Source organism: Schistocerca americana, chromosome 1 (genome assembly GCF_021461395.2).
Source record: "Schistocerca americana isolate TAMUIC-IGC-003095 chromosome 1, iqSchAmer2.1, whole genome shotgun sequence".
NCBI classification, from domain to species: Eukaryota; Metazoa; Arthropoda; class Insecta; order Orthoptera; family Acrididae; genus Schistocerca; species Schistocerca americana.
In genome coordinates, this window is record NC_060119.1 from 380,461,906 (window position 1) to 380,483,306 (window position 21,401).

The window sequence follows — 21,401 nt, forward strand, 5'->3', positions numbered from 1 at the left end:
TTGCCAGTGGGGAAGATGGAGCTAGCTGCCATGTAGAAAGGTCTTGTTGCCTATGAATGTGATGGTCTGTTGCATTCATGTATGATAGTTTCAGGTGTGGGTTTCCATATCCAGTTTTTCTCCTGGGGCCCTCTAAAATCTCCAAATGTTTTTTGCTGTGCAGGAGAAAAATAAACACAGATGGAAACCCACATCCGAAACATTCATCCACCAGGGCCACAGAGTATTGCATTCATAGGGTACAAGGCCTGCTATGCAGCTGTTATTCCCATCTTTTCCACTGGCGATCATGGGAGCCAGTCGCTATCACTGAGAAACAAAGAACCTTGCAAGATGTTCTGCCTATGGTCCGTAAGTGTACAAAGGCACATTTGCTGCGAAGGGGGTGGTGTTTTGGCAGGCACCGGTGCCTGTAACATTGATGGTCTGTAATGTCATTGGATGTCATTTCTGGGCACAGTTTGTTCCTCTAAAGACCCTCTACAACATGTCAAAATTTGTCGCAACAGTTTGAGACACCCTGTATAATCTTTTCATGGCAGAGCTGTTAGCCATTAACAGAGTCCTACTTTTTATTGTGCAGGTCTCACTTGACTGCATTTTAATTTCATAGTGACTTGATGAGCAGCCTACATGCCACTTGTCACTTTGCTATTCATGACCCTCTCTCTGACCTTGTTGCCCTCCCTCCTCAGTAGTCTCACACAACGTCCCAAGTCGTGTACGTATCTCAGGGAATGAACTCGCCAATCTTTTGGCTGGAGATGACATTATTCTCCCCACATTTTCTTTTATGATCCCCGGTACAAATAAGGCCTCTAATCACTCTGAAGATGGAACAGTATGTGGTATTATACTGCCTCCTCTAATAAACTACACACTATCAGTGAGACTACTGCTGCATGGCACTCCTCCCTCTGTCCATCCTAGAAGGAATCCACCATCCTCTATCACATCCACATCAGCCGTAACAGACAACCCTTTGTTTTATTTTATGTAATGAGCCACCACCATGTTGTGGTTGTGGTGGAATGCACCCTCAGTTTGGCTCTTCCAAATTCTTTGTTTCTAATATTGGTGGACAACTCACATAAGTTGAACTGATATTCCATTTTCTCTGTGAAAGTGGATTTTATTCTCAGATATAATGTTTTAAATTATCTCTAGGGCACTGCCTCTGTTATCCCCTTTTTAATCTTTCTTAATTGCTTTTAAATACAGTTTCACTCTTTGTCTGCAGCAACCTATATCCCATTTACAGCGTATCACTGTTGAATAGTGGGTGCTGTTCCTCATTTTAACACTTTGGGTATAACAGATCGGCAGGTGGGATGGCTGTGGGAGAGATGGCTCCTATTGTACGCAGAGCCCTGTGGGGCATCTACCTGCTGCCTTAACTATTTCTCTCATCTTGTTTTGTTATTCAAGGTCCATCTGATGTACATTACATTTTTAGCCTTCTTGCTTTTACAGTTCTGAATCTCCTAACTACAAGGCATTCTTTTCTCCGTAACTGTCCTCACGTTAATCAGGTTTGTGGGATGTCAGATGTGGATGTGGTTTCACTTGGCACCGATGAGACCTGGGAAAACCTTCATCTACTCTGACCTGCTTACTGCCCCGATCCACGCACTTTCGCTTATCTGTAAATTATTTCTCAACTCTGGCATTAGAATGCTTTCAATGCCTTGATTCTTACTACTCCTACACATTTTCGTCGGCTAAAAAAATTTCAGACACATGTCACCAATTCCAGATGAACTACCCTTTGACTGAGGGACTAGTAAATAAGCTCTTTAGGCTCTTCCTTATTCCCAGTCAACAAAGTACTGTCTTCAACACACCATAAGATGGTTTACAGAATATAGATACATATGTAGATACTGGGTGAAAGCCAAGTTTCTGGGATGGTGTAGTTAATGAGTCTGTCAGAACAGATATGTCAGAAAACCTAGTCAACGGAAATAGAGGTTTAAATTCAAACGGGGTTTGGTGCCCAGCATCCAGTGTATTAAGATATTGTTAGCCATCTCATCCAACAGACCTGGTATATGGAGAGAGAATGTACATATCACAATATAGCAGTGCAGGTCCTGAAAAGTAAATGAGCATCTAAGGGGATAGTGGATGGTGGGAGTTGAACTTGGCTATAAACAAATATTGTGCATAAAAATTGAATCTGCAACTTGGCTGAACACCCAAAAGGACAACACTAATCCGTGAAGGAGTTGCAATAAACCATTGGAATTACAGTGAGCAGGACGTACCCTGAAATCTAAGTCTACCATATTAGTTATTTTGTTCTGTAGTTAGTCTAACTTAAAGCCAATATTACAGATATATTTTTGGGTTTGTAGCATAGTTGACTTTCCTTTTTTGCACACACTATTTCAGTGATTGGCCGAGTTGGCTCAAGTAGACTAGAGCATGTAATTATTGTGTGCATTTGCTGCCTAGACTCAGAGAGAATACTGTGTAATAGTATGCAGAAGGCGCACTCATTTTGAATTTGTCACAGCTGTGTTGCAGTTCAAAGGATGTGTTTGCACATCAAACACTAGCCCCAATCTCTGGACCAAGTACTCACACTCTTGGGGAAAACATTAAACATCACAAGTGATTGCTTGGTCCATGGCTTTGTGGGGTCTGCATCACACTCAAATCCTACCATAAGGTCTTATCAACTGATGTTGGGATACATCTGACTAGGCTGACGTGGAGTCTTCCTAATCACTGATTTGTGAAGTGAATGTAAACTGATCAGGAGTGTGTCAGTGGTGTGAAGCTGCGTGCAACTTTTGAGTGGAAAGCAAAATGGCAAGCATTTGGAGAGAACGCGGTGGAAAGCTGTGTCGGGCTGTATATGAACTGCCCCATGTTATGGTAGAAAATATTGGGGAGGATTGATGGTTAAAGGTGACAACTTTACCTGTGCAAATTTCCCGTGTCTCTCCTGCATTTAGTTGTGTCAGTCAAGCTTGATTTCTTGATATTGTGTGCTCCTTGGATCTCACCTGTGCTAACAAAGTACCACCAAAACTTACATTATGTGTATACTGCAAGGTTCGGATTGGTTCATGACTGGGGGGCAAAACGTGACGTGAGACTCTAGAAACAAAACCACTTTGCATGGAGTACACACACATTGTTGATGCAGAAGAAGGCTGTAATAGTCCTGATCCCTCAGAAATCCTGCACCCTGCCTTGGGACATACAAGGTGTATTGCTGGTCAGTTTTTTGAAGAAATGTTCATCCTTTAGTCTAAACACTTATTTACTACTTGACATAAACTGTCATGTAATCCAAAAAATGGGAGTAGTTAAAGTATGGTTATGTTTCCACCCCAGTAATGCTTGCTCACATATGACAGCTGCAACACTGATCGTTACATAGTTTGGCTGAGAAATAATTGTTTTTTGCACAATACTGTCATGCCCTCAACCCATTTGATCTCATTTAGCATCTTTCAATATAACAACACTGTCATACAAGCTTTTCCATCATGATTATTATTTTAAAATTATTGTTCTGTGATATGATTTCACAAAATGTTTCATCAAGGTACGCCAAGTGTTGGTGTGGCAATTAGTTGACACATAGTCCAAAGAATGTACGTCTCTTTACAATGAAGTATTTGATGTATTGTGTTTTTTATACCAGTTGTATGTGAATTAGGTATGTGTACAGCAGTTTAATCATAAGATACACAGGTTGCTAGTTTAAAGCTATTGTCCCTGCTGTACTTTTCATTAGCATAATTATTTCACATTATGTTGGTGGATATGCTGGATAGTAGGCAAATACTCCAACACAGTAGTTACTGTGATTTATCGCTTGTTAACAAGTTCTCCCTTTCTCCATGTAGAATATTTAAACATTAGTCACATGTTACCCACATAAATACTAGAGTGGCGGGTACCCTACCCTGAGGAAGAGCAGGAAAATCACCCATCTACACACCTAGAATTTCCAGAAAATGGTGTGTAAATGACTTCCTGGCAGATTAAAACTGTGTATCAGACTGGGGCTTGCAGTTGGAAACTTTGCTTTCAGCGGGCAATTGCTGTACCAACTGGGTTACCCGGGCAAGACTGATGACCTGCCTTCACATCTTACTTCTGAAATAACCTCTCGCCTTCCTCCCAAAATTTGTATGGGTTTCAAAAAGGTGGAGCACAGCAGGTTTTAGTAAGCAAATCTAGATTTCAAGTAGTGCCTAGCCATTATCAGTGCACTATTTCATAGTATCAGTGTATGTCCTAGTACTTTCGAAAGCCATATCACAGTCATTGAGTGCAACCGCTTTCCTAATGGAAGGTAATTTGATTGTATGAGTTTTCCTGTATACTTAGTCCTGCTGAGTATCCCGGAAGAAATATGAATATTCAAGTTAGGAGAGAGATATTGATGGAAGTTATGTTGTGAAGGCATGTTATCAGTTGTGCCTGGAGAGCTCAGTCAGTAAAGTGGTTACCCGCAGAAGGCAAAAGTTTTGGATTCAAGTCCTGAAATGGTTCACAGTTTTAATCTGTCAGGAAGTTTCGAATCAATGCACATTACGCTGCAAAGTGAAAAATTCATTTTGGATTGTTAAATAGTTTGGGACATGATGTTTATTTCATATTTGAAATGAGATTTTGTAAGGGTTTATCTCTGCATTTATGTTAGTATTTATTGTCAAGCAGACTAAAGTGTTACAATAGAGAATGTTGATAAAAAATAAACTTGTGATATTACAAGAATGATCAAACTTAAGTCAGTAATTTTAGTCTTTTGAGTTGTGTAATGTAGCTAAGTATTGATGATTCACTGTGCTCTTGTTATTTTAGTTTGTTTAAGTTCATGCCAATAGAATTTGGTTATACAATGAGCATATTCATGTCATAGTTCATAGGCAAGGCAGATGAAGTTATCCAAATAAGAACGTGCACCACATGAAACTTTCAGAATATTTTGTATAGGGGATAGAAGTACTCATAATAGATTACTTAATATTAAATGTAAGCACAGGGAGTTCAGTAACTTTCAGTCAAAAGTTGAATGTTTACCTGAGCACTGTATCCTATCCTTCTTGCCCTACATCATGGTGCTATTGAAAATTATTTGTTTGGATCAAGCTGGAGGTCAGATATAAAATTCTGAGATGTTTTACACATGCTCAGTGAATCAAAAGCTCCATAATCAATTGTAGCTTTGTAAAAAAAAAATATATATGCTATAGAGTATAACGTATGACTGGATGGTAAGCTTAATGATGTGTGGATTGGCAAAGCACTTATCATTTATTCTTGAATAACTATTGGTCAGAATTAGTAACTGTCCATCTTACCGCTTTGCTAGTGTGTAGAAGTTTAGTGGTAGAAATATGAAACAGTGTCTCTCTTCACTGATTACTAGAATTCATCTCCTCTCCAGTGCATTCTCCTCTGAAATGACTGAAGACGTTATTTATGAACAAATTCCACTGCTACTGAACTGCCTTTATGTAACACTTTTCATATGAGTTGCACTCCAGCTGGTCCACTGTAAGTAAGTCTTGGGCAATTGCGCACTCTGTATTGGCTCTCTATCTTTCCAGCCAGTAATCAAAGGTTGTTACTAATAAACAGTGACCCCAACACATGATTATGTTCATCATCTTGTTAGACACCATAAAAGAGGCACTCTCTTCCATAGCTATAGTTGGCAGTTTAGTTATTAGACCATCATAAGTATTTTCTGTGATACATACATCCTGTGATGCAAAACTAGTACATAACAGTTGATGATCCACAGTGCATTTCCATTTCCATCAATGTATGTACATTAAATAGCCCTTGCAGTGCTGAAAAAATGAAATTGGAAACATTTAAGTAGGTAGGAAAATAATATGCAAACATTTCTGGTAATACTTTACAATCAGTCGTGGAGAGCAGAGTAGATTTTAGAGTGAGTGCAAATACTTTAGTGGAATAAATGAGCTGCTTTGTGCCACACTTTTGTGTCATTTTGACATGTATCATTGTTTGTGCCAAATTGAGGAAGAGTGGTTAGCCAATTTCTATGTGGAAACTAAAGCCAAAGCAAGAAAACAAATTAACATTACTTGTACCTTAACTTTTCCACTAAGTTGTAATATTTATTAAGACCACCTCTTATGCCACACAGATTAGTATTAGCTAATGTAACTGTTTTTGAGTGCTTGCCTGTATATAGGGTGGTCAGAAACAGTCTGAAAAGCTTGTAAGGACGTTGCAAGGGAGGTTCAGCTGAAAAATAATTGTTAAGAAAAGAATTTGATAATTTGCTTCATTTCAGAGTTATTTAGTGTTAAAGTTAGATGGTCAGGTCATTGTGCACACACATTCAAGACCTTGCACACACTACAGTGTGATAATGCACAGACTTCTGAGAGTCCGTGCATTACCTCTTTTTCAAATGCTCATAACCAGTTAAAATGTGCCTTCTATGAAACGGGGTGGATTTAAGTTAGGAAACAAAGCAAAGAAAACATTTGGCGAGACTGTCTCTGACGGGCTGCTTGAATTTTTGCGCGCAACAACCTGAGTCACTAACTTTAGTGCTAAATAACTTGGAAAAAGTGCAACATAATGAATTTTTTTCATATCGATCATTTCTCAGCACAGCCTCCATTGCAACACCCTTGCAAGCTTTATCAGACTGTTTCTGACCACCCTGTAGAAAACAAGTCGTATTACTGACATGAAACAGGAACACAGTAGTTCGAATGTCATATAATAGAAAATAGAGAAGGTCTTGTGCAGAGCAAATACTGATTCTAAATAACCTAATGGAAATGAAGAAAATCAGAAACTTGAAATACTTGATAACTATTTTAGATTTTCGAAAGGCATACAACACAGTTAATAGAAATACACTGAGCAACGTAATAAAGGAATTTGGACTTGATGATAAAGCAACAGAAATAATTAAAGGAACATTAGCAAGCACATCAAAAGTAAAAATTATGTGGTAACTGTTGAAATGTTATGAAATAAAATCAGGAGTAAGGCAGAGGCTTCTGTGGCCATTGTCACTGAAGTTAAAATCTTCTGGCTTATTAGGCCACGTCATAGTTCCTATAAAATATTTGACATTTTGACCCCTCTGCTGGGATATTCCTCAGGATCTTCTGTTGTCCACTACTGCTAGAACACTGTCAGAGACCAGTGTCGCGTTGTCTCATAAAGGGGAGTTTTCCTGTGTTCATGCTGGAGAAGTGGTAGTATTGGTTAAAATTCTTATGGCTATCATTGGTGGGCCATCATCATTGGCTAACATACCTGCACTGATGCAGAAGCGGCTGGAATTTCCAACAATGCATCTAATTTCAGTAGAGAGGACGGCTATAGGCTTCCAGCACCATGGCTCCCTGCCATCAAGAAAGTGAATATGCGGCTGCGGTGAGTGAGCAACATAAACAATGCACTGCAAGTCGCCTCGGTTGACTATAATATTTTGGATAAACATGCCCCCCTCTCTTTCTCTGTCCGTTTTGCATCTAGCCAATGATAACAGCCAACCAATAGCATTAGGAGGAATTTCAATCAATAACTCTTCTCCAGCATTAGTGTGGAATACTGCCTTTCTATCCAATAACAATGGGGCACCAATAGTACCCATATAAATTTAGCCAATAATGCCCCTTCTTCTACATCAGTGCAGGAATATTAGCCAATGATAATGGCTCACCAATGGTAGCCATAAGAATTTTAACCAATGCCACCACTACTCCAGCACGAACACAGGAAAACTCCCCTTTATAAGAGAACGCGACGCTGGTCTCTGACAGTGTTCTAGCAGTAGTGGATACTGGAAGATCCTGAGGAATATCCCAGCAGAGGGGTAGAAATGTCAATTATTTTATAGAAAATATGACTCAATCTAATAACCCAGAATATTTTAACTTCAAGGCAGAGATGGTCTACCACCCCTACTTTTCAGTTGCCCATTAGAGAAAGTAGTGAGAGGATGAACGAAATCCCACTATACAACGGGTGTTCAACTACAAGGAAATCCAAATAAAGTCACCGTAGACTGTCTAGCTTTTGCAGGTGACATTGCATTAATTACTGCCTCAGAGGATTGTACCAAAGAGCAAATCACAGAACTACAGAAACAAGCAGATGAAATAGGACTTAAAAATATCATTTGAAAAAACACTGTTCATGACAAATATCAGTGATGCCCCCAACCCCAAAACCCTTAATATTCTTAACAACATAATATGTAAAACAAACTGCTTTAAATACCTTGGAGAATGGGTAACAAACACTACAAAAGAAAATAGAACACATCAATGGAAAGGGCATTTCATATGATGTATAACAAAAAATCTTTGTCCTGTAACACAAAACTAAGACACTATCAAACACTGATAAGGCCAGAAACACTTAAACTAACAAGATTTAGGGATACTGAAAAACTGAAAAAAGTTGAAAGAAGAATTCTAAGGAAAATATTGGGGCCTGGAAGTAATAGTAATGTTGAATACAAGCTAAGAGCAAACAAAGAGCTCTGTTTGAAAATGGAAAAGCTAACTGATGCAATGAAAAGTATTATGGACTCACATATTGAATGGAAAGTAACAGAATAACCCAGCAGATCTTAAACTGTACAGCTGCAAATCCAGACCCACATGGTGCACTGAAATTGACAAAGATACAAAAATACTGGAATTTGAATGGATACAACATACAAAAAAATATTTTTAAAGAAGGGACATGAAAGGCAGGATTTCAGAACAGGAAGAGGTCTGCAAAATGAGAGAAGTGGACCCATGAAGAAAGGCAATGACACTCTTGAAGGATGAAGTAAGTCTTAGGAGCAATGAAAAATAAACATCAGGAAGCAAAACCAAAGTTGATTGATCATACCATCCAAAAGGGTTATTTGAATAACTAAATAATAAAAAATTCGATAGCCAAAACAAGGTGCCACGTACAAGAAAAATGCAGCAAACACACACACTGCTCAATATACTTCCATTTATGATGGTTTAAAATCCTTATAGTTTTGTAAACTGGCTGTTTGTTGAAGAGGTCATCTTGATAAATTTTTATTCACAGTGGAAAAATCGTGCCTTCATTCTGTAAATTTATGGCTATGGTACCCACTATGAAGAAAAAATTAATATTATGTATGTAAGTTATACCATCAGAATGAACATTGTTATATATAGGATTATCTCAAGATGTACAGGCATGCTTTAAGCAGAAAAAATGTCAGTTGTTTTTTATAAAACTAACATAAAACGTTTTAACATTCTGCAGCTTTGCTGGCTTCCATAACAGTTTTTAACTTAAGAAGATCTGCTGGGGGGAAAAGACTTCCCTCCCCCTAGACACACATAATTTTTCCCCTTGCCCTTATCCCCCTTTAACACATTCAACACTGCTATCTAAATTAGAAGGAATAATTACATAATAGTCATGCATCTTAAACACACACACACACACACACACACACACACACACACACAGGTTTCAAGTAGAAATAAAACAAAAAAATAACTTCATAAGTGTGTATGTGTTTCAAAAGCAAACTTTACTGTAGCATGTGGCATTTACGTTGTTGGCAGTTTGTGGTACCTTTTCTGGAAAACTGTGATCAAAATTTGTTCCTAGCAATAAACGTTGGTGTCCTGCAGCTACAAAGTCCATGCTAATTTTTTTATAAATTCTGCTAGAGATATTTTTGCTTGGTGACATCCTTGTACAAATTAAAACTATTCACATTACACATTAGGAAAATGTGCAAGAATTTTTTTTCCACCACTTAATTGTTTTGTTGCAAATGGTTAGTAGCTGCAAAACTGATTGACACAGTTAACACTAGTGGTGTTCATCTTGTAATGTATGGCACTGTTGGCTTTATTGTTACTGTAAAACCTTTTGAATATACAGAAACCTCCTTGGTAGTCGCCTGATGTTTTGTGGAAAGGCAATATACATCACATATATGTTTCCATTTGTGTGTCAGAGTAGGACGTTTCCTCGAGGTGGAGGGAATTTCACTTTGCTTCAGCTTCCTTTTTTGAAGCTAATTGATAGGCCCTTTCTGTTCTTGATGAAAGTTCCAACATCTAGTGTCCAATGTTCCTACAAGATGTTCAGTAAAGACACACTTGTAAATCATACTATCTGTGAAATACCAGCACTGTTAAGATACTAGACTCGTATTTGAGACGAAAGGTTCATATCCTTGGGGTTTAAGTTTTTCTGATTTCCCAAAATTACTCATGGTGAATGCTTAAATGATGCCTAGTACTAGAGCAACAGGAGGAGTCAAATGGGCTTTCAGTCTACATTTTGTTCTATATTTTAGTAATTAAGTGTCTTTTAAGATTTTCCAACAGAGCAAGGTGCCACTAAGGTTAAGACATAAGACTTGTTTTTGGAGGACCAAGATTGTTGAAGTCGTGTGATATGATTATCTTCTGTTGGGCTACATCATGTAACCAGGTTTCTTTTAATATTATGTTGTCATTGGCCAATATTACCATGCAAGATTTATTTAAAGTCCGAAGCAAAGGTCAGAGGATGACTGCCTTCGCAGAAAGCAGTAAGTTACTAAACTGAATGCATAAGGATAATCACGACTTTCATATAAGACAGTGCAATGGTTACCTATGGCACAAGACATATTGTTTAAGTAATGCCAAGTAATAAAGTGGACCTTTGATTAGTATGCTGGTTCATATTAGTAAGAGCAGCATTCTTAGAGAGATTTCCCAAAAAGCCTAGATATAGATGAGATGGATTTTCTGATTAAACGTCATGTTCCGGAGAGTCGCTGTCTTAATCCTTGTTAGTTAACTCATATGAGCATTGTATGCACCTGAAAATGGGACTGTTGTCCTGACACCTGTTTGCGCTCTACGTTAATTGGAAAAAAAAATTATGCAACTGTAGGTGATGTTATCAATTGCAGATATTATATACAACAGTTGTGGATGTCCTGTCAAGAGAAAAACGTTTGATCAGTTTCTGTTGCATCCTTTTGAGATTGAGCTTGATTAAACATCTAATGACCATTTAACTCCAAACTACTTGATCAGAGATTGATCTTCAGTCATTAGTTATTATTTTACTGTAAGTTTTTTTCTTCAGGAGGTACCTAGAAAATATTTTGATCAGTAACGTTCTACTACTTAAGACATTCTGCATATTCCAGGGACCAGTGCCACATATTCCATCGAGTCCAACTGCGGTGACTGCCCCTTCTACATCCACACCAGCTGGAGCTGTTACTTCCATGCCTGGAGGAACTGTGGTATAGCAAGAATCCTGCCCTGACTGCTGCTGTGACAGGTGTCGCAGGGCGGCAGGTGCCCATTCTGGTCGTGCTCGTGCTGTGCTGACTCTTGGAGCTTGGTGGGCATCTTCAGCGTGTACGTCTGCCGCCACTCTATAGTGTGTTCCTTTCCTGACTCACCAGAAGCCTTCTGGAATAACTTGCTGAAGCCACATAAAGAGTTTGTGTAGGCTTGCAGCATGACGGGAGTCAAAACTGAGCAGTGCAGATCAATAATCGTTGATGATTTTTTTAGTATTGCTTTGTGTGAAAGTGAGTGTGTGTGTGTGTGTGTGTGTGTGTGTGTGTGTGTGTAAACATGCATACTACTATGCATGTGCACATGTTGTTATGTGGATGGACATACATGTGTATGCACATTCTTGTACATATATACATATATTTTTTGTTTGTCTCAAAAGTTTGTTGAAGATATTTATGAAAATTTTGTGCATATGAAGTATCATTTCTGTGCTCATATCAATTTCCTTGGCACGGATCTGAATTGTGTCTTCTTTTTCAGTGAGCGTCTTGCAAATGTATGAAAGTACATAAGAATTATTGCAAATTAATTTCATTGTTTGTATGACATGGTGCCGTCAGTCAAAGTACTCATTGTTTGTCTTGAATACCAGTATCTTAAGTTAAACACAGAAGAAAACCTCTCTCCACTGCATGCTGCAGTTTATTTGTAATAATCTTTGTCACAATTTGTAATTTAGAATGTGAAGTGCAAAGTTGATGGAGAATGTTATAGTTCAAATAAGTATCCATAAAGATCTCAAAAAAGAATGCAGTGCAGTCTGCATTAAGAGTGATGATGGTAAGTTGTATGTACTATGATTCACATTTTTTTTTTTACTTGGCATATTGTCAGACAAAATTGCCTTATCTTGAGCTTAAAATAAATCAAAAGACAGAAGCCAAGAATAATAGCAAACTCGCAGTAATTAGGAAATGTGTAAGGAAAGACATTTTTTTTCAATTCCTGTTACATAATACTAAATAATGATACAAATTTATTATTTGTAGACAGACTTCCCATACAAAAAAAAAGGTCGAAAGTATACTGCTAGTATAAACGCAGTTTTTAAGATCTTCGATGGTGACATTCTGGGGGGGGGGGGGGGGGGGGGGGAGAAACAATAATTGTTTGCCAATAAGTAATAATAGGCCAGACAAAATAAGATTCTACTGCTCATGTGCTTGTGAACAAGGCCAGGTGGTCGTTTTTGAAATTTTTTAATATTATTATTATTAAAAAAGCCAGAGGTCTCTCTACAGTACCAGCAACAAGTAAAGAGTCGAATTTCACTATATAAGCACAGCCTCATACATATGTGAAATATCGTCCATTATTTTTATCAAAGTTAACAACAAACAATGAATGCATTTCCACTGGCTTTCGAATTGTTGTTGTTACAAAGGATCCTTTGCTTACGAAACAAACTAACGGGAAGTTTTGACATTAAATTTTGTAATTGCAAAACCTTGAAACTAGGCATGAAGACCCAAAACACACTGCTGGTTGGACAACTATTATGATATCGTAGTATTGATGTTCCCAACAGACATTGCTTAACTACAGATTTTCATTTTCAGAGCATTTACTTTTCTAGGAAAACAGAAGTGTGAGAAACCCCCCCCTCCTGCCTTACACACACACACACACACACACACACACACACACACACACACAATTTTCCTAAAAATGAATTTCACAAATACACTCAGGAAACCTTTATTGTCAAGCATGTCTGAGGAGGAATATTTTGAAAAATTGTTTACTTAAAATCTGGTATTCAAGGCAAAATTCACTTGTACACATTTTTTGTCTCGGACAAACTGGATGAAATGGAATTCCAGCACAGATTCCTGTGCATGGCAAAAAGATGATGCAAACTAAACAGTAAAACAGGGAAGGCTTTGTTTTTTGTTGTTTATGTTACTCATAATTCATACATACTCAGTCATACCCTCATACAAATACGGTTTGAATACTGCTGGACAGTTAAATATTCTTACAAATTGTTTATGCAATAAAAATTTCATATTGTGATAGACAATTTGATCTTGTAAAAACATTTACAGCTACAGCTGTGGTATGCTCCTGATGGTAATGATAGTGTAATACATTTTAATTTTGAAAAAGGTCTTGCGATTATATAACTGAAGAGAGAGGGAAGTCTGGAACAGATACATATTTAAGTACTTGTTAGCAAAATAAAATGTCTTCAGTATTTATTTGCACAGAGTAAAATGTTCTTTGCTTTCTGTAGCTTTTATTGAAGATCTGTTGATTTTTGTCTGTAATTTAATTGGACTCTGCATGGTTCCAAAAATAATTTTATATTGTGGCCTAAAAGTTTTATTGATTTAAACTGTTTTAAAGCCTCAGGTTCAGAGATACTTCATACATACATTTTCTGTTGATTATTTAATAGTTTTATGTAGTTACAAAGAATATATGACCAAAGATAACTATAATGAAATCATTAAATTGTATTTAACAAATGTAAAAATAATGCATTCCAGTTGTATTTATCGTAAATGTTGACTTTTAAAATAAATGCCAGTGCTTTGTTAAGTTTCACTGTTTTTTTACAAAAAGCACAAAATTAGAGTTTTAACTTTTGTGATATAAAAACAATGTATATGGGCAAAATGTATTGTATTTATAAAATTTTTGTTTGCATGGTATACCAATCAAAATATTTCAGTCGGAATGCTGAGTAAGTTACAATGAAATAAATACTGTATTAATGTTAGCATAGTAAGGAGGTTTTTGTACCGAGGAAACAGTTGCATATTCTCTAATCAAAGCCTCATTCATAGTTCCTGGCTCTAAAGTGAATGAATATTATCTTAGTTTGCTGAAAAGCCTAATTTTATGTAGATATCATTGGACATAGCTAGTAAGAAAGTAACCAGAAAAGCTTTAATATGTACATTTATTATGTATTATCTGTAAAGAATTACACTTATGAACTCACGAGAGACCTGCCATCAGATTGGATTATGAAAAAAATTTGTTGTATGCTGTGTAAGTGTTGTAATTTTTAACAAGACATAATTTATGAACAAGGAAAATTTAGCTATACATGCAAAGAAGAGCCAGACTCACTAAACCTTAAACAGTTGCTGAACTACTGTAAACATATGTATCTGAAACTCTTAGCAGATAATTTCCTAGAAAAGGAAGAAAACAACAAAAAGAGGATGAGGTGGTATAAAGAATTTATCTACCTAGAATGTTGGACTGAAGACTAGTTTTGGTGGGAAATTAGGGAGGTCCTGTCCTTTCATAACCACTATTTAGAACACTGTCATTTTAGTGTTCCTGATGTATCACATGATCATTTGCATTCCCAAGTCATCTTAACATCTTTAGCTATCTTTGATTTCTGCATTTATTCTTGATGGCATGAGGAGGAAGATGAAGTACTTCTTTTTTACATGTACATTATTTTTGAAAAAAATCTTTCTAACAATGTTACTTAATAACAAAGTTTAAGAATATAATTTTCTCTGGGTTGTCAGGAGTTAAGATCTAGTTCTGTTCTCTTGATTTTGGAGAAGCTGTTCTTGCGATTTTAGAGGGACTGGAGCACACGCTACTCCCTGTTTCATCATTTCATGTGTAAAACCTCAGTTGCACCATCTAATCTTTTAAGTCATTGGTCTGGTTACTCTGTGAAAAGGGAATTATGTACTTGTAATTGGCTTTGTAGAAATATTGGGCTGCAGCTAAGAATACAGATCAAATCCATTTTAAAATCAACAGTGGAGGCATTTGTTTTGTTTTCAGAATACATTCAGTAGAGAACTCTGAGAGAGGGGTGGGGGGGAACTGCTCTGTACAAAGAAAGCTTCCATTTAATTTCCTCATCAACTCTGTCGTATCAGGATTTGTAGTTTCATGTTTGAAATTTTCACACTATGTGCACAGTGTAACGGATGGCAAAATAATGCCAAGGGATGTTTCAATTTATGAACTATGTTTTGAATGTATCATCTGTGGCAGGTTAACACTTAGAATCCCCCCTGCTCCCATCAACAATGGAAGTAAACTATTAACAAAACTAAATAAAACTGGCGTTTGTCTTAACTACAGTCCTGTATTTGACTCATTAAACAAAGATTCACTTCTGCTAAAAAGTGGGTGCTTCCTCTGTCCTTCTGTGTCGCCCCCACAACCACCTCTTATCCTTTCAAGAATTATATATCTGTCACAAAGTGTAAGGAAATTGACTGTCGACTAGCAGGGAATTATATTTACTTGATTTGGAGTTATTAGATATCCTTGTGCTGCAGTTATATAAATTTTTTTATATGTTATATTAAAAAAGTATCTTAAGAGTGCAATCTAGAGCAGCTGTGTGTGAGTTTTAGATTATTTATGAATATTAATAATATATAACTCTAATATTAGTTTTTCAAACAAGTCTGTGATTTAAAACAAAATAATGTAGTACATGTAACCTTGAAATGGTGGTTCATGTTAAAATATTTTGCTATACAGTTTGTAGTCATGTAAGCAGAGGTTTGAGTAGTAGATGTGTTGTGATCCCTCACAAACATTTTATCTGTAATATTTATTAATATGTGTTGAAGTAAAGACTGTCAATCCCATTACATTACTGGTCTTAAGACAGCTTACGAAATGACGAAAAAAGTTTTAGTGCTCAAGACACTTCATAAACCTGACATTTCACAGTGCAATGTATAATGAAAATTCATTTTTCACAAGCAGAATTTTATTGAGTAGGTTTGGAAATGCTCTCTGGGCTGTCAACACCTGTACATTCTGAGATAAAATTATGCTAATATGAAATGTGACTCAGTATTCATTCACTTTGTTGAAGTGGTAATGTGGAGATTGTGCTTCATTCATTTTATAATAGGCATTTTCATATGGTGCTTACTCAGTCTGCCAAAAGGCACATTTTGCATATACATACTTATACCTGCTGTTCCTTAGCCATGTGTAAGACACACTTTTTGTTCATGTAATTTGATGAGGAAACTAAAAAGTTCTCATCACAATGGAAGAAAAAGACACTGTGGTGTGCATATTTTTATTTGAACAATTTATGTATCATAGCCATCAGTTTTTTTGGTGATAAAAACTATGACATGTATTTGTTGAAATTTATTTACTTAATTGATAACTGCTGCCCATTTTCCTGGTTTCTGTCTGTTCAGAAATCGTGGTGTATGGGGTCACACTTCCAGTGCCATCTAATAACAGAATACAGATTTGTGTTGAAGTAATAAGTTGTGCAACATCTGCAAAATTAACAAAAATTATATTTTGAGCTGTGATGATACTGATTTACTTTTCCACAGGATTTCTAGATATATGTTTCTGATTTAAGATCTTTATGTTTTAATTATGCCCAAATTGAAAATATTGCCACCTTTGTCAAAAATGAAATGGCGCTGTTAACATAATGGGTGTTTGACTGTTTTTGGGAAGTCATCTTAAATGGTTAATTATGTCATTTTGTGCTCATAACATGCTTTTTTTTTCTTCTTGAATTTCAGTATTATTTGATAAAAACAGAAATGAAATCCAAATAATTGGAAAGTCTGCTAAAACTTATTACATTCATGTGATGCCTATGGCATCACTGGCTTGCTCACTGCTCCCACTATCATAAAGCTAATTCACAGTGATGCCTTGTTTTGGAATTTACATTTTGGTAAATGGATTACAAATGGTATGTAGTACCACATTGCACAAATGCATCCATAAAAGCTCTTGACAAATTGTTTTTGAATGTTTCAGAGAATGAGAAGGTGCATAAAAATGCGTTGCACTGCACCAGCAGAATGCCTCTACTTCAATGTCAAAGTACCTTACTCAATTAAAAATGTCTTGCACTTTGAGGTTAACATTAATTTACATCCAAGACACACTTTCCCACTATTACAAAGAAGGATAGCATTAATCGCCAAAATTAAACTCGTAGTAAAAATTATCGTTATACTCGGTTATTTGCACAATTTTGGTGGCTCGATTGGTAGAGTAGTAGACTGTCGAATATTAAAATATTATATCCATAGATCCCTGGTTCGAATGTAACCACAATAATATTTTAACTTAGGAAAACAAGTTGATGGTGCTTTCACATGAAAACCAAATCACAATTACGAAACTTCAGCACACCAATGTAGAAACAGAGTATTATTGTGTTCCTGCCGGCATTTATGTCTGCTTAAATTTGCAGTAGCTGTTCACACACGTCATTTTCAAAAATATATTTTCTAGTTCATGTAACCACACACTTCTTACTTTATTAGAAACAATGTGGGTTTATTTTTATCGTCTTACTGTCCAACTGGGGTCCTTATTGTTTAAGCTTTTGAAGTTTCATCATCTTATACTAGATGAAGTCTGCTCCAAACACTTACAGACAGCACAGTCCTTATGTTTGTGTTACCTGCATGTTACACATGCCTTGTATCTCGTTGCATACAAAACCTAATTGTCCTGCATGTTGTTGTACTGTGGGAATGTGGTGGTATCTTCAATACTTGCAGTGATTTCCCAAAAAAAATGAAAAGAGGGGGGAGGGGTGGTAATTGCTTTTAAGCAAATTAGATGAATTTATCCTCAGTTGTCCAGTTCTCAGAATAAGATTAATGTGAAGCTAAATGTAATACATCCCACCATCAAAACAACTGCTACAATGAGTTCTTGCTAACGCTGTTTTCGTATGTTGTGTAAAACTTTTTTACCCTTCCAGGCTTCTAACCTACACTCTTCTTATTGTAGTTACATGCGCTATCCGTTGTGCCACAGAGCCTGTTCTTTTTGCAGTACCTCTGCTGGGTATGTTGTATGGTGGAAACCAGCACTAAGATATGCCAAGAATAATTTTATGGCACTTTAGGTCATATTTCATGACTGATAGTCAACAATCTCAATACAAGGTACAGACACATTTGCAAAAGTTCCACAATTCCTTAGTTTTAAGAATGTCCATCCTTACACATATCGGCGCTCTAAATGAGTGGAGCATAAATGCATCAATTTTCACAAGGTTTACACTAACAGTGTTTACAAAATTCCTTCATATTGTTACTGAAAAGTTGTAAATGCATGTTCCATCACTAAATAGCTAAATTAGGTGCTGAAAAAGTACATTAAAAACTAGTGTCTATGGCTAACATTCCTCTAATGCACATATAGCTTCGTCTTATTTCTAGTCTGTGATGTCTCCAGTGTGTCAGCCAATCACAGAGCATTTCTGATCAAGTGACCAAATCTTGACATGTAATGATTTTTAAGCTTTAATTATATGAAAATAAGAGATACTTTGTGAGAATATTAACTGTAAATGCAACTTGAATTTTATAATCACTCTAAATAACAACAGTCTGAACCATATTTTTAACTTAGGAAAATAGTCTATGAGACTGTGTGTTAGGAGTAGCGTGTCTTCTTACAATGATTTGGCTTATAGTCCTCCATGAAGATAATAGTTTTGAATGATAAAATTCTTTTCTGGTAAACATGCAGGTGTGAATTTTGTAGTTATCTAATTTGTACTGTGTTTAATGTTTGAATCAGCTCTTGTGGTCTGAGATTTTAAATTATTTACTTTTGAAATCTGAATGGTTAGTGCACCTCACTCTCTCCCATCCCTCCTTTACTGTAAACCTATTGTATTCCAAACATTTCATGTTTTTTAAAGTCTCATTCGTAGATGTGCATCTTTAAACGATTTCATCATAGTATTGTCTTTGTCTCTGAGACATTATAATAATTTCACTATTGAATTATATGCAGAAATGCCCTTGTGGCTGGCTGAGTTAATAGGCTGGTCTTATGATGGGTAAAAAATTGTTAATTTCACATAGTATGTTATCATAGCCAGTACAAATAGAATTATGTTAATTTGATTAACTAAAATTTTAGTTATAATTCTTGAAATGGATTACCGAGGGAGGTGGCGCATTGGTTAGCACACTGGACCCGCATTCAGGCGGATGACGGTTCAATCCCGTCCTGATTTAGGTTTTCTGTGATTCCATAAATCTCTCCAGCAAATGCCGGGATGGTTCCTTTTAAAGGGCACGGCCGACTTCCTTCCCTAATATGAAGAGACCGATGACCTCACTGTCTGGTCTGCTCCCCAACAACAAGCCAACCCTTGAAATGGGTTGTACACTCCGTTGCTAATGGAATGTTAGTTAATGATCTTGTTCAGGTCACTCTGCTTACTTGGCTAGAGAAGGAAATGGTTGATGATCTATTTGATGGATTTGTCTGTAGTGATTAGGAAAACTGTGTAAATATTTGTGTGCTGCTGCTTGTGAAGGAAAGTCAAACTACACACAAAGTTGGCCCTAACTGTCAATTTTTCCAGGCTCCCATCAATAAACCAAGATATCGCTTGGATGACTGAGCAAGGTGGCGTAGTGGTTAGCACACTGGACTCACATTCGGGAGGATAACGGTTCAATCACGTGACTGGCCATCCTGATTTCGGTTTTCCATGATTTCCCAAAATTGCTCCAGGCAAATGCCGGGATGGTTCCATTGAAAGGGCACAGCCGACTTCCTTCACCATCCTGCCCTAGTCCGATGAGACCAATGACCTCGCTGTTCAGTCTCTTCCCCCAAACCCCAACCCTTCACTTGGATGAAATGACCAGTAAACTCCCCCTCCCCGTACCTCCAGTATCCAGTACTCATACCCATTTGAATGAGTCAATATATAACCATGAGGTTAATTCCCGGATGGAGCCGCAGGTAAAATAAGGAAAAGGTGACCACTCACTTATAGTGGATTGATGTGTGAAGTACAGAAACAAGTAACAAAAACAGTTCAAGCAGCTCTCTCTCTCTCTCTCTCTCTCTCTCTCTCTCTCTCTCTCTCTCTCTCTCTCTCTCTCTCTCTCTCCGCCCCCCCTCTCCCCCCCCCCCCCTTCCTCCCTCTCTCTTTTTAAGCAGCAGTGGATACACAAGACACCCAAATGTGTCTTGGCAGTGCACACACATTTTGCAACTCGTACATTGTGGAAACACACAGCTATTTATGCCTTTCATGTAATTAGGCGTCTGTAAATATGATGTTCTGTCTCAGAGATATTTCTGTTGTTAACATCTCTATTCCTGAGGCGAGCAAAAGAGTTCCCCACCTCCCTTAACACAATGATTTTCATCATCTGTGGGCAAGGTTTCCATGTTCAATTCTATCACTTTTTCAGCAAAGTCATGGTAACATTTCTCCCTTTCCCCTGTGCCAAGTGTTCTATGAGACTGTGATACCTACAACCATATGGTAGGTGTTCTGTTCCACTGAGATTCCCTTGACTCTCCACAGTTTCTGTTTCTTTACCGCTATTCACAATTGATGCCACCTACCTTTACACTTCCCTAATGCCCATGGCCTTGTCTATAGAACACTACCTTTCCCAGTGCCCAACTTATTCCAAACAATCACCTTTTTCCCAGTGGCCATGACCGACTATATACTCATCCACAATTACTTCTCCTTTGAAGGCATTACCTACAAACAAATCTGGGGTATGGCTATGGGTACCTGCATGACACAATCCTGTTGTTGTTGTGGTCTTCAGTCCAGAGACTGTTTTGATGCATCTCTCCATGCTACTCTATCCTGTGCAAGCTTCTTCATCTCGAAGTAACTACTGCAACCTACATCCTTCTGAATCTGCTTAATGTATTTATCTCTTGGTCTCCCTCTATGATTTTTAACCTCCATGCTGCTCTCCAATACTAAATTGTGTCCCTTGATGTCTCAGAACATGTTCTACCAACTGATCCCTTCTTCTAGTCAAGTTGTGCCACAAGTTCCTCTTCTCCCCAACTCTGTTCAGTACCACCTCATTAGTTACATGATCTACCCATCTAATCGTCAGCATTCTTCTGTAGCACCACATTTTGAAAGCTTCTATTCTCTTCTTGTCTAAACTATTTATCATCCACGTTTCACTTCCATACATGGCTACACTCCATACAAAGACTTTCAGAAATGACTTCCTGACACTTAAATCTATACTCGATGTTAACAAATTTCTCTTCTTCAGAAACGCTTTCCTTGCCATTGCCAGTCTACATTTTATATCC

General features: G+C 37.2%; 1 protein-coding gene across 2 annotated transcripts in view; it reads left to right on the top strand.

Annotated features, from left to right (window-relative positions):
- The window catches only part of LOC124601160 (WD repeat-containing protein 20), a 45,995-nt gene extending 33,631 nt beyond the window's left edge, over window positions 1-12,364 (top strand). The window contains exon 5 of one of the 2 annotated variants that reach the window (XM_047136222.1): window positions 11,177-12,364. Coding sequence is in view for 1 of the 2 variants with exons in the window: in XM_047136221.1 (XP_046992177.1) it covers window positions 11,177-11,281 (105 nt within the window). In the remaining variant the exon portion in view is untranslated. The remainder of the gene's footprint in view (window positions 1-11,176) is intronic. The other variant, XM_047136221.1, reaches the window with a different exon arrangement.
- The last annotated feature ends 9,037 nt before the right edge of the window (window positions 12,365-21,401 follow it).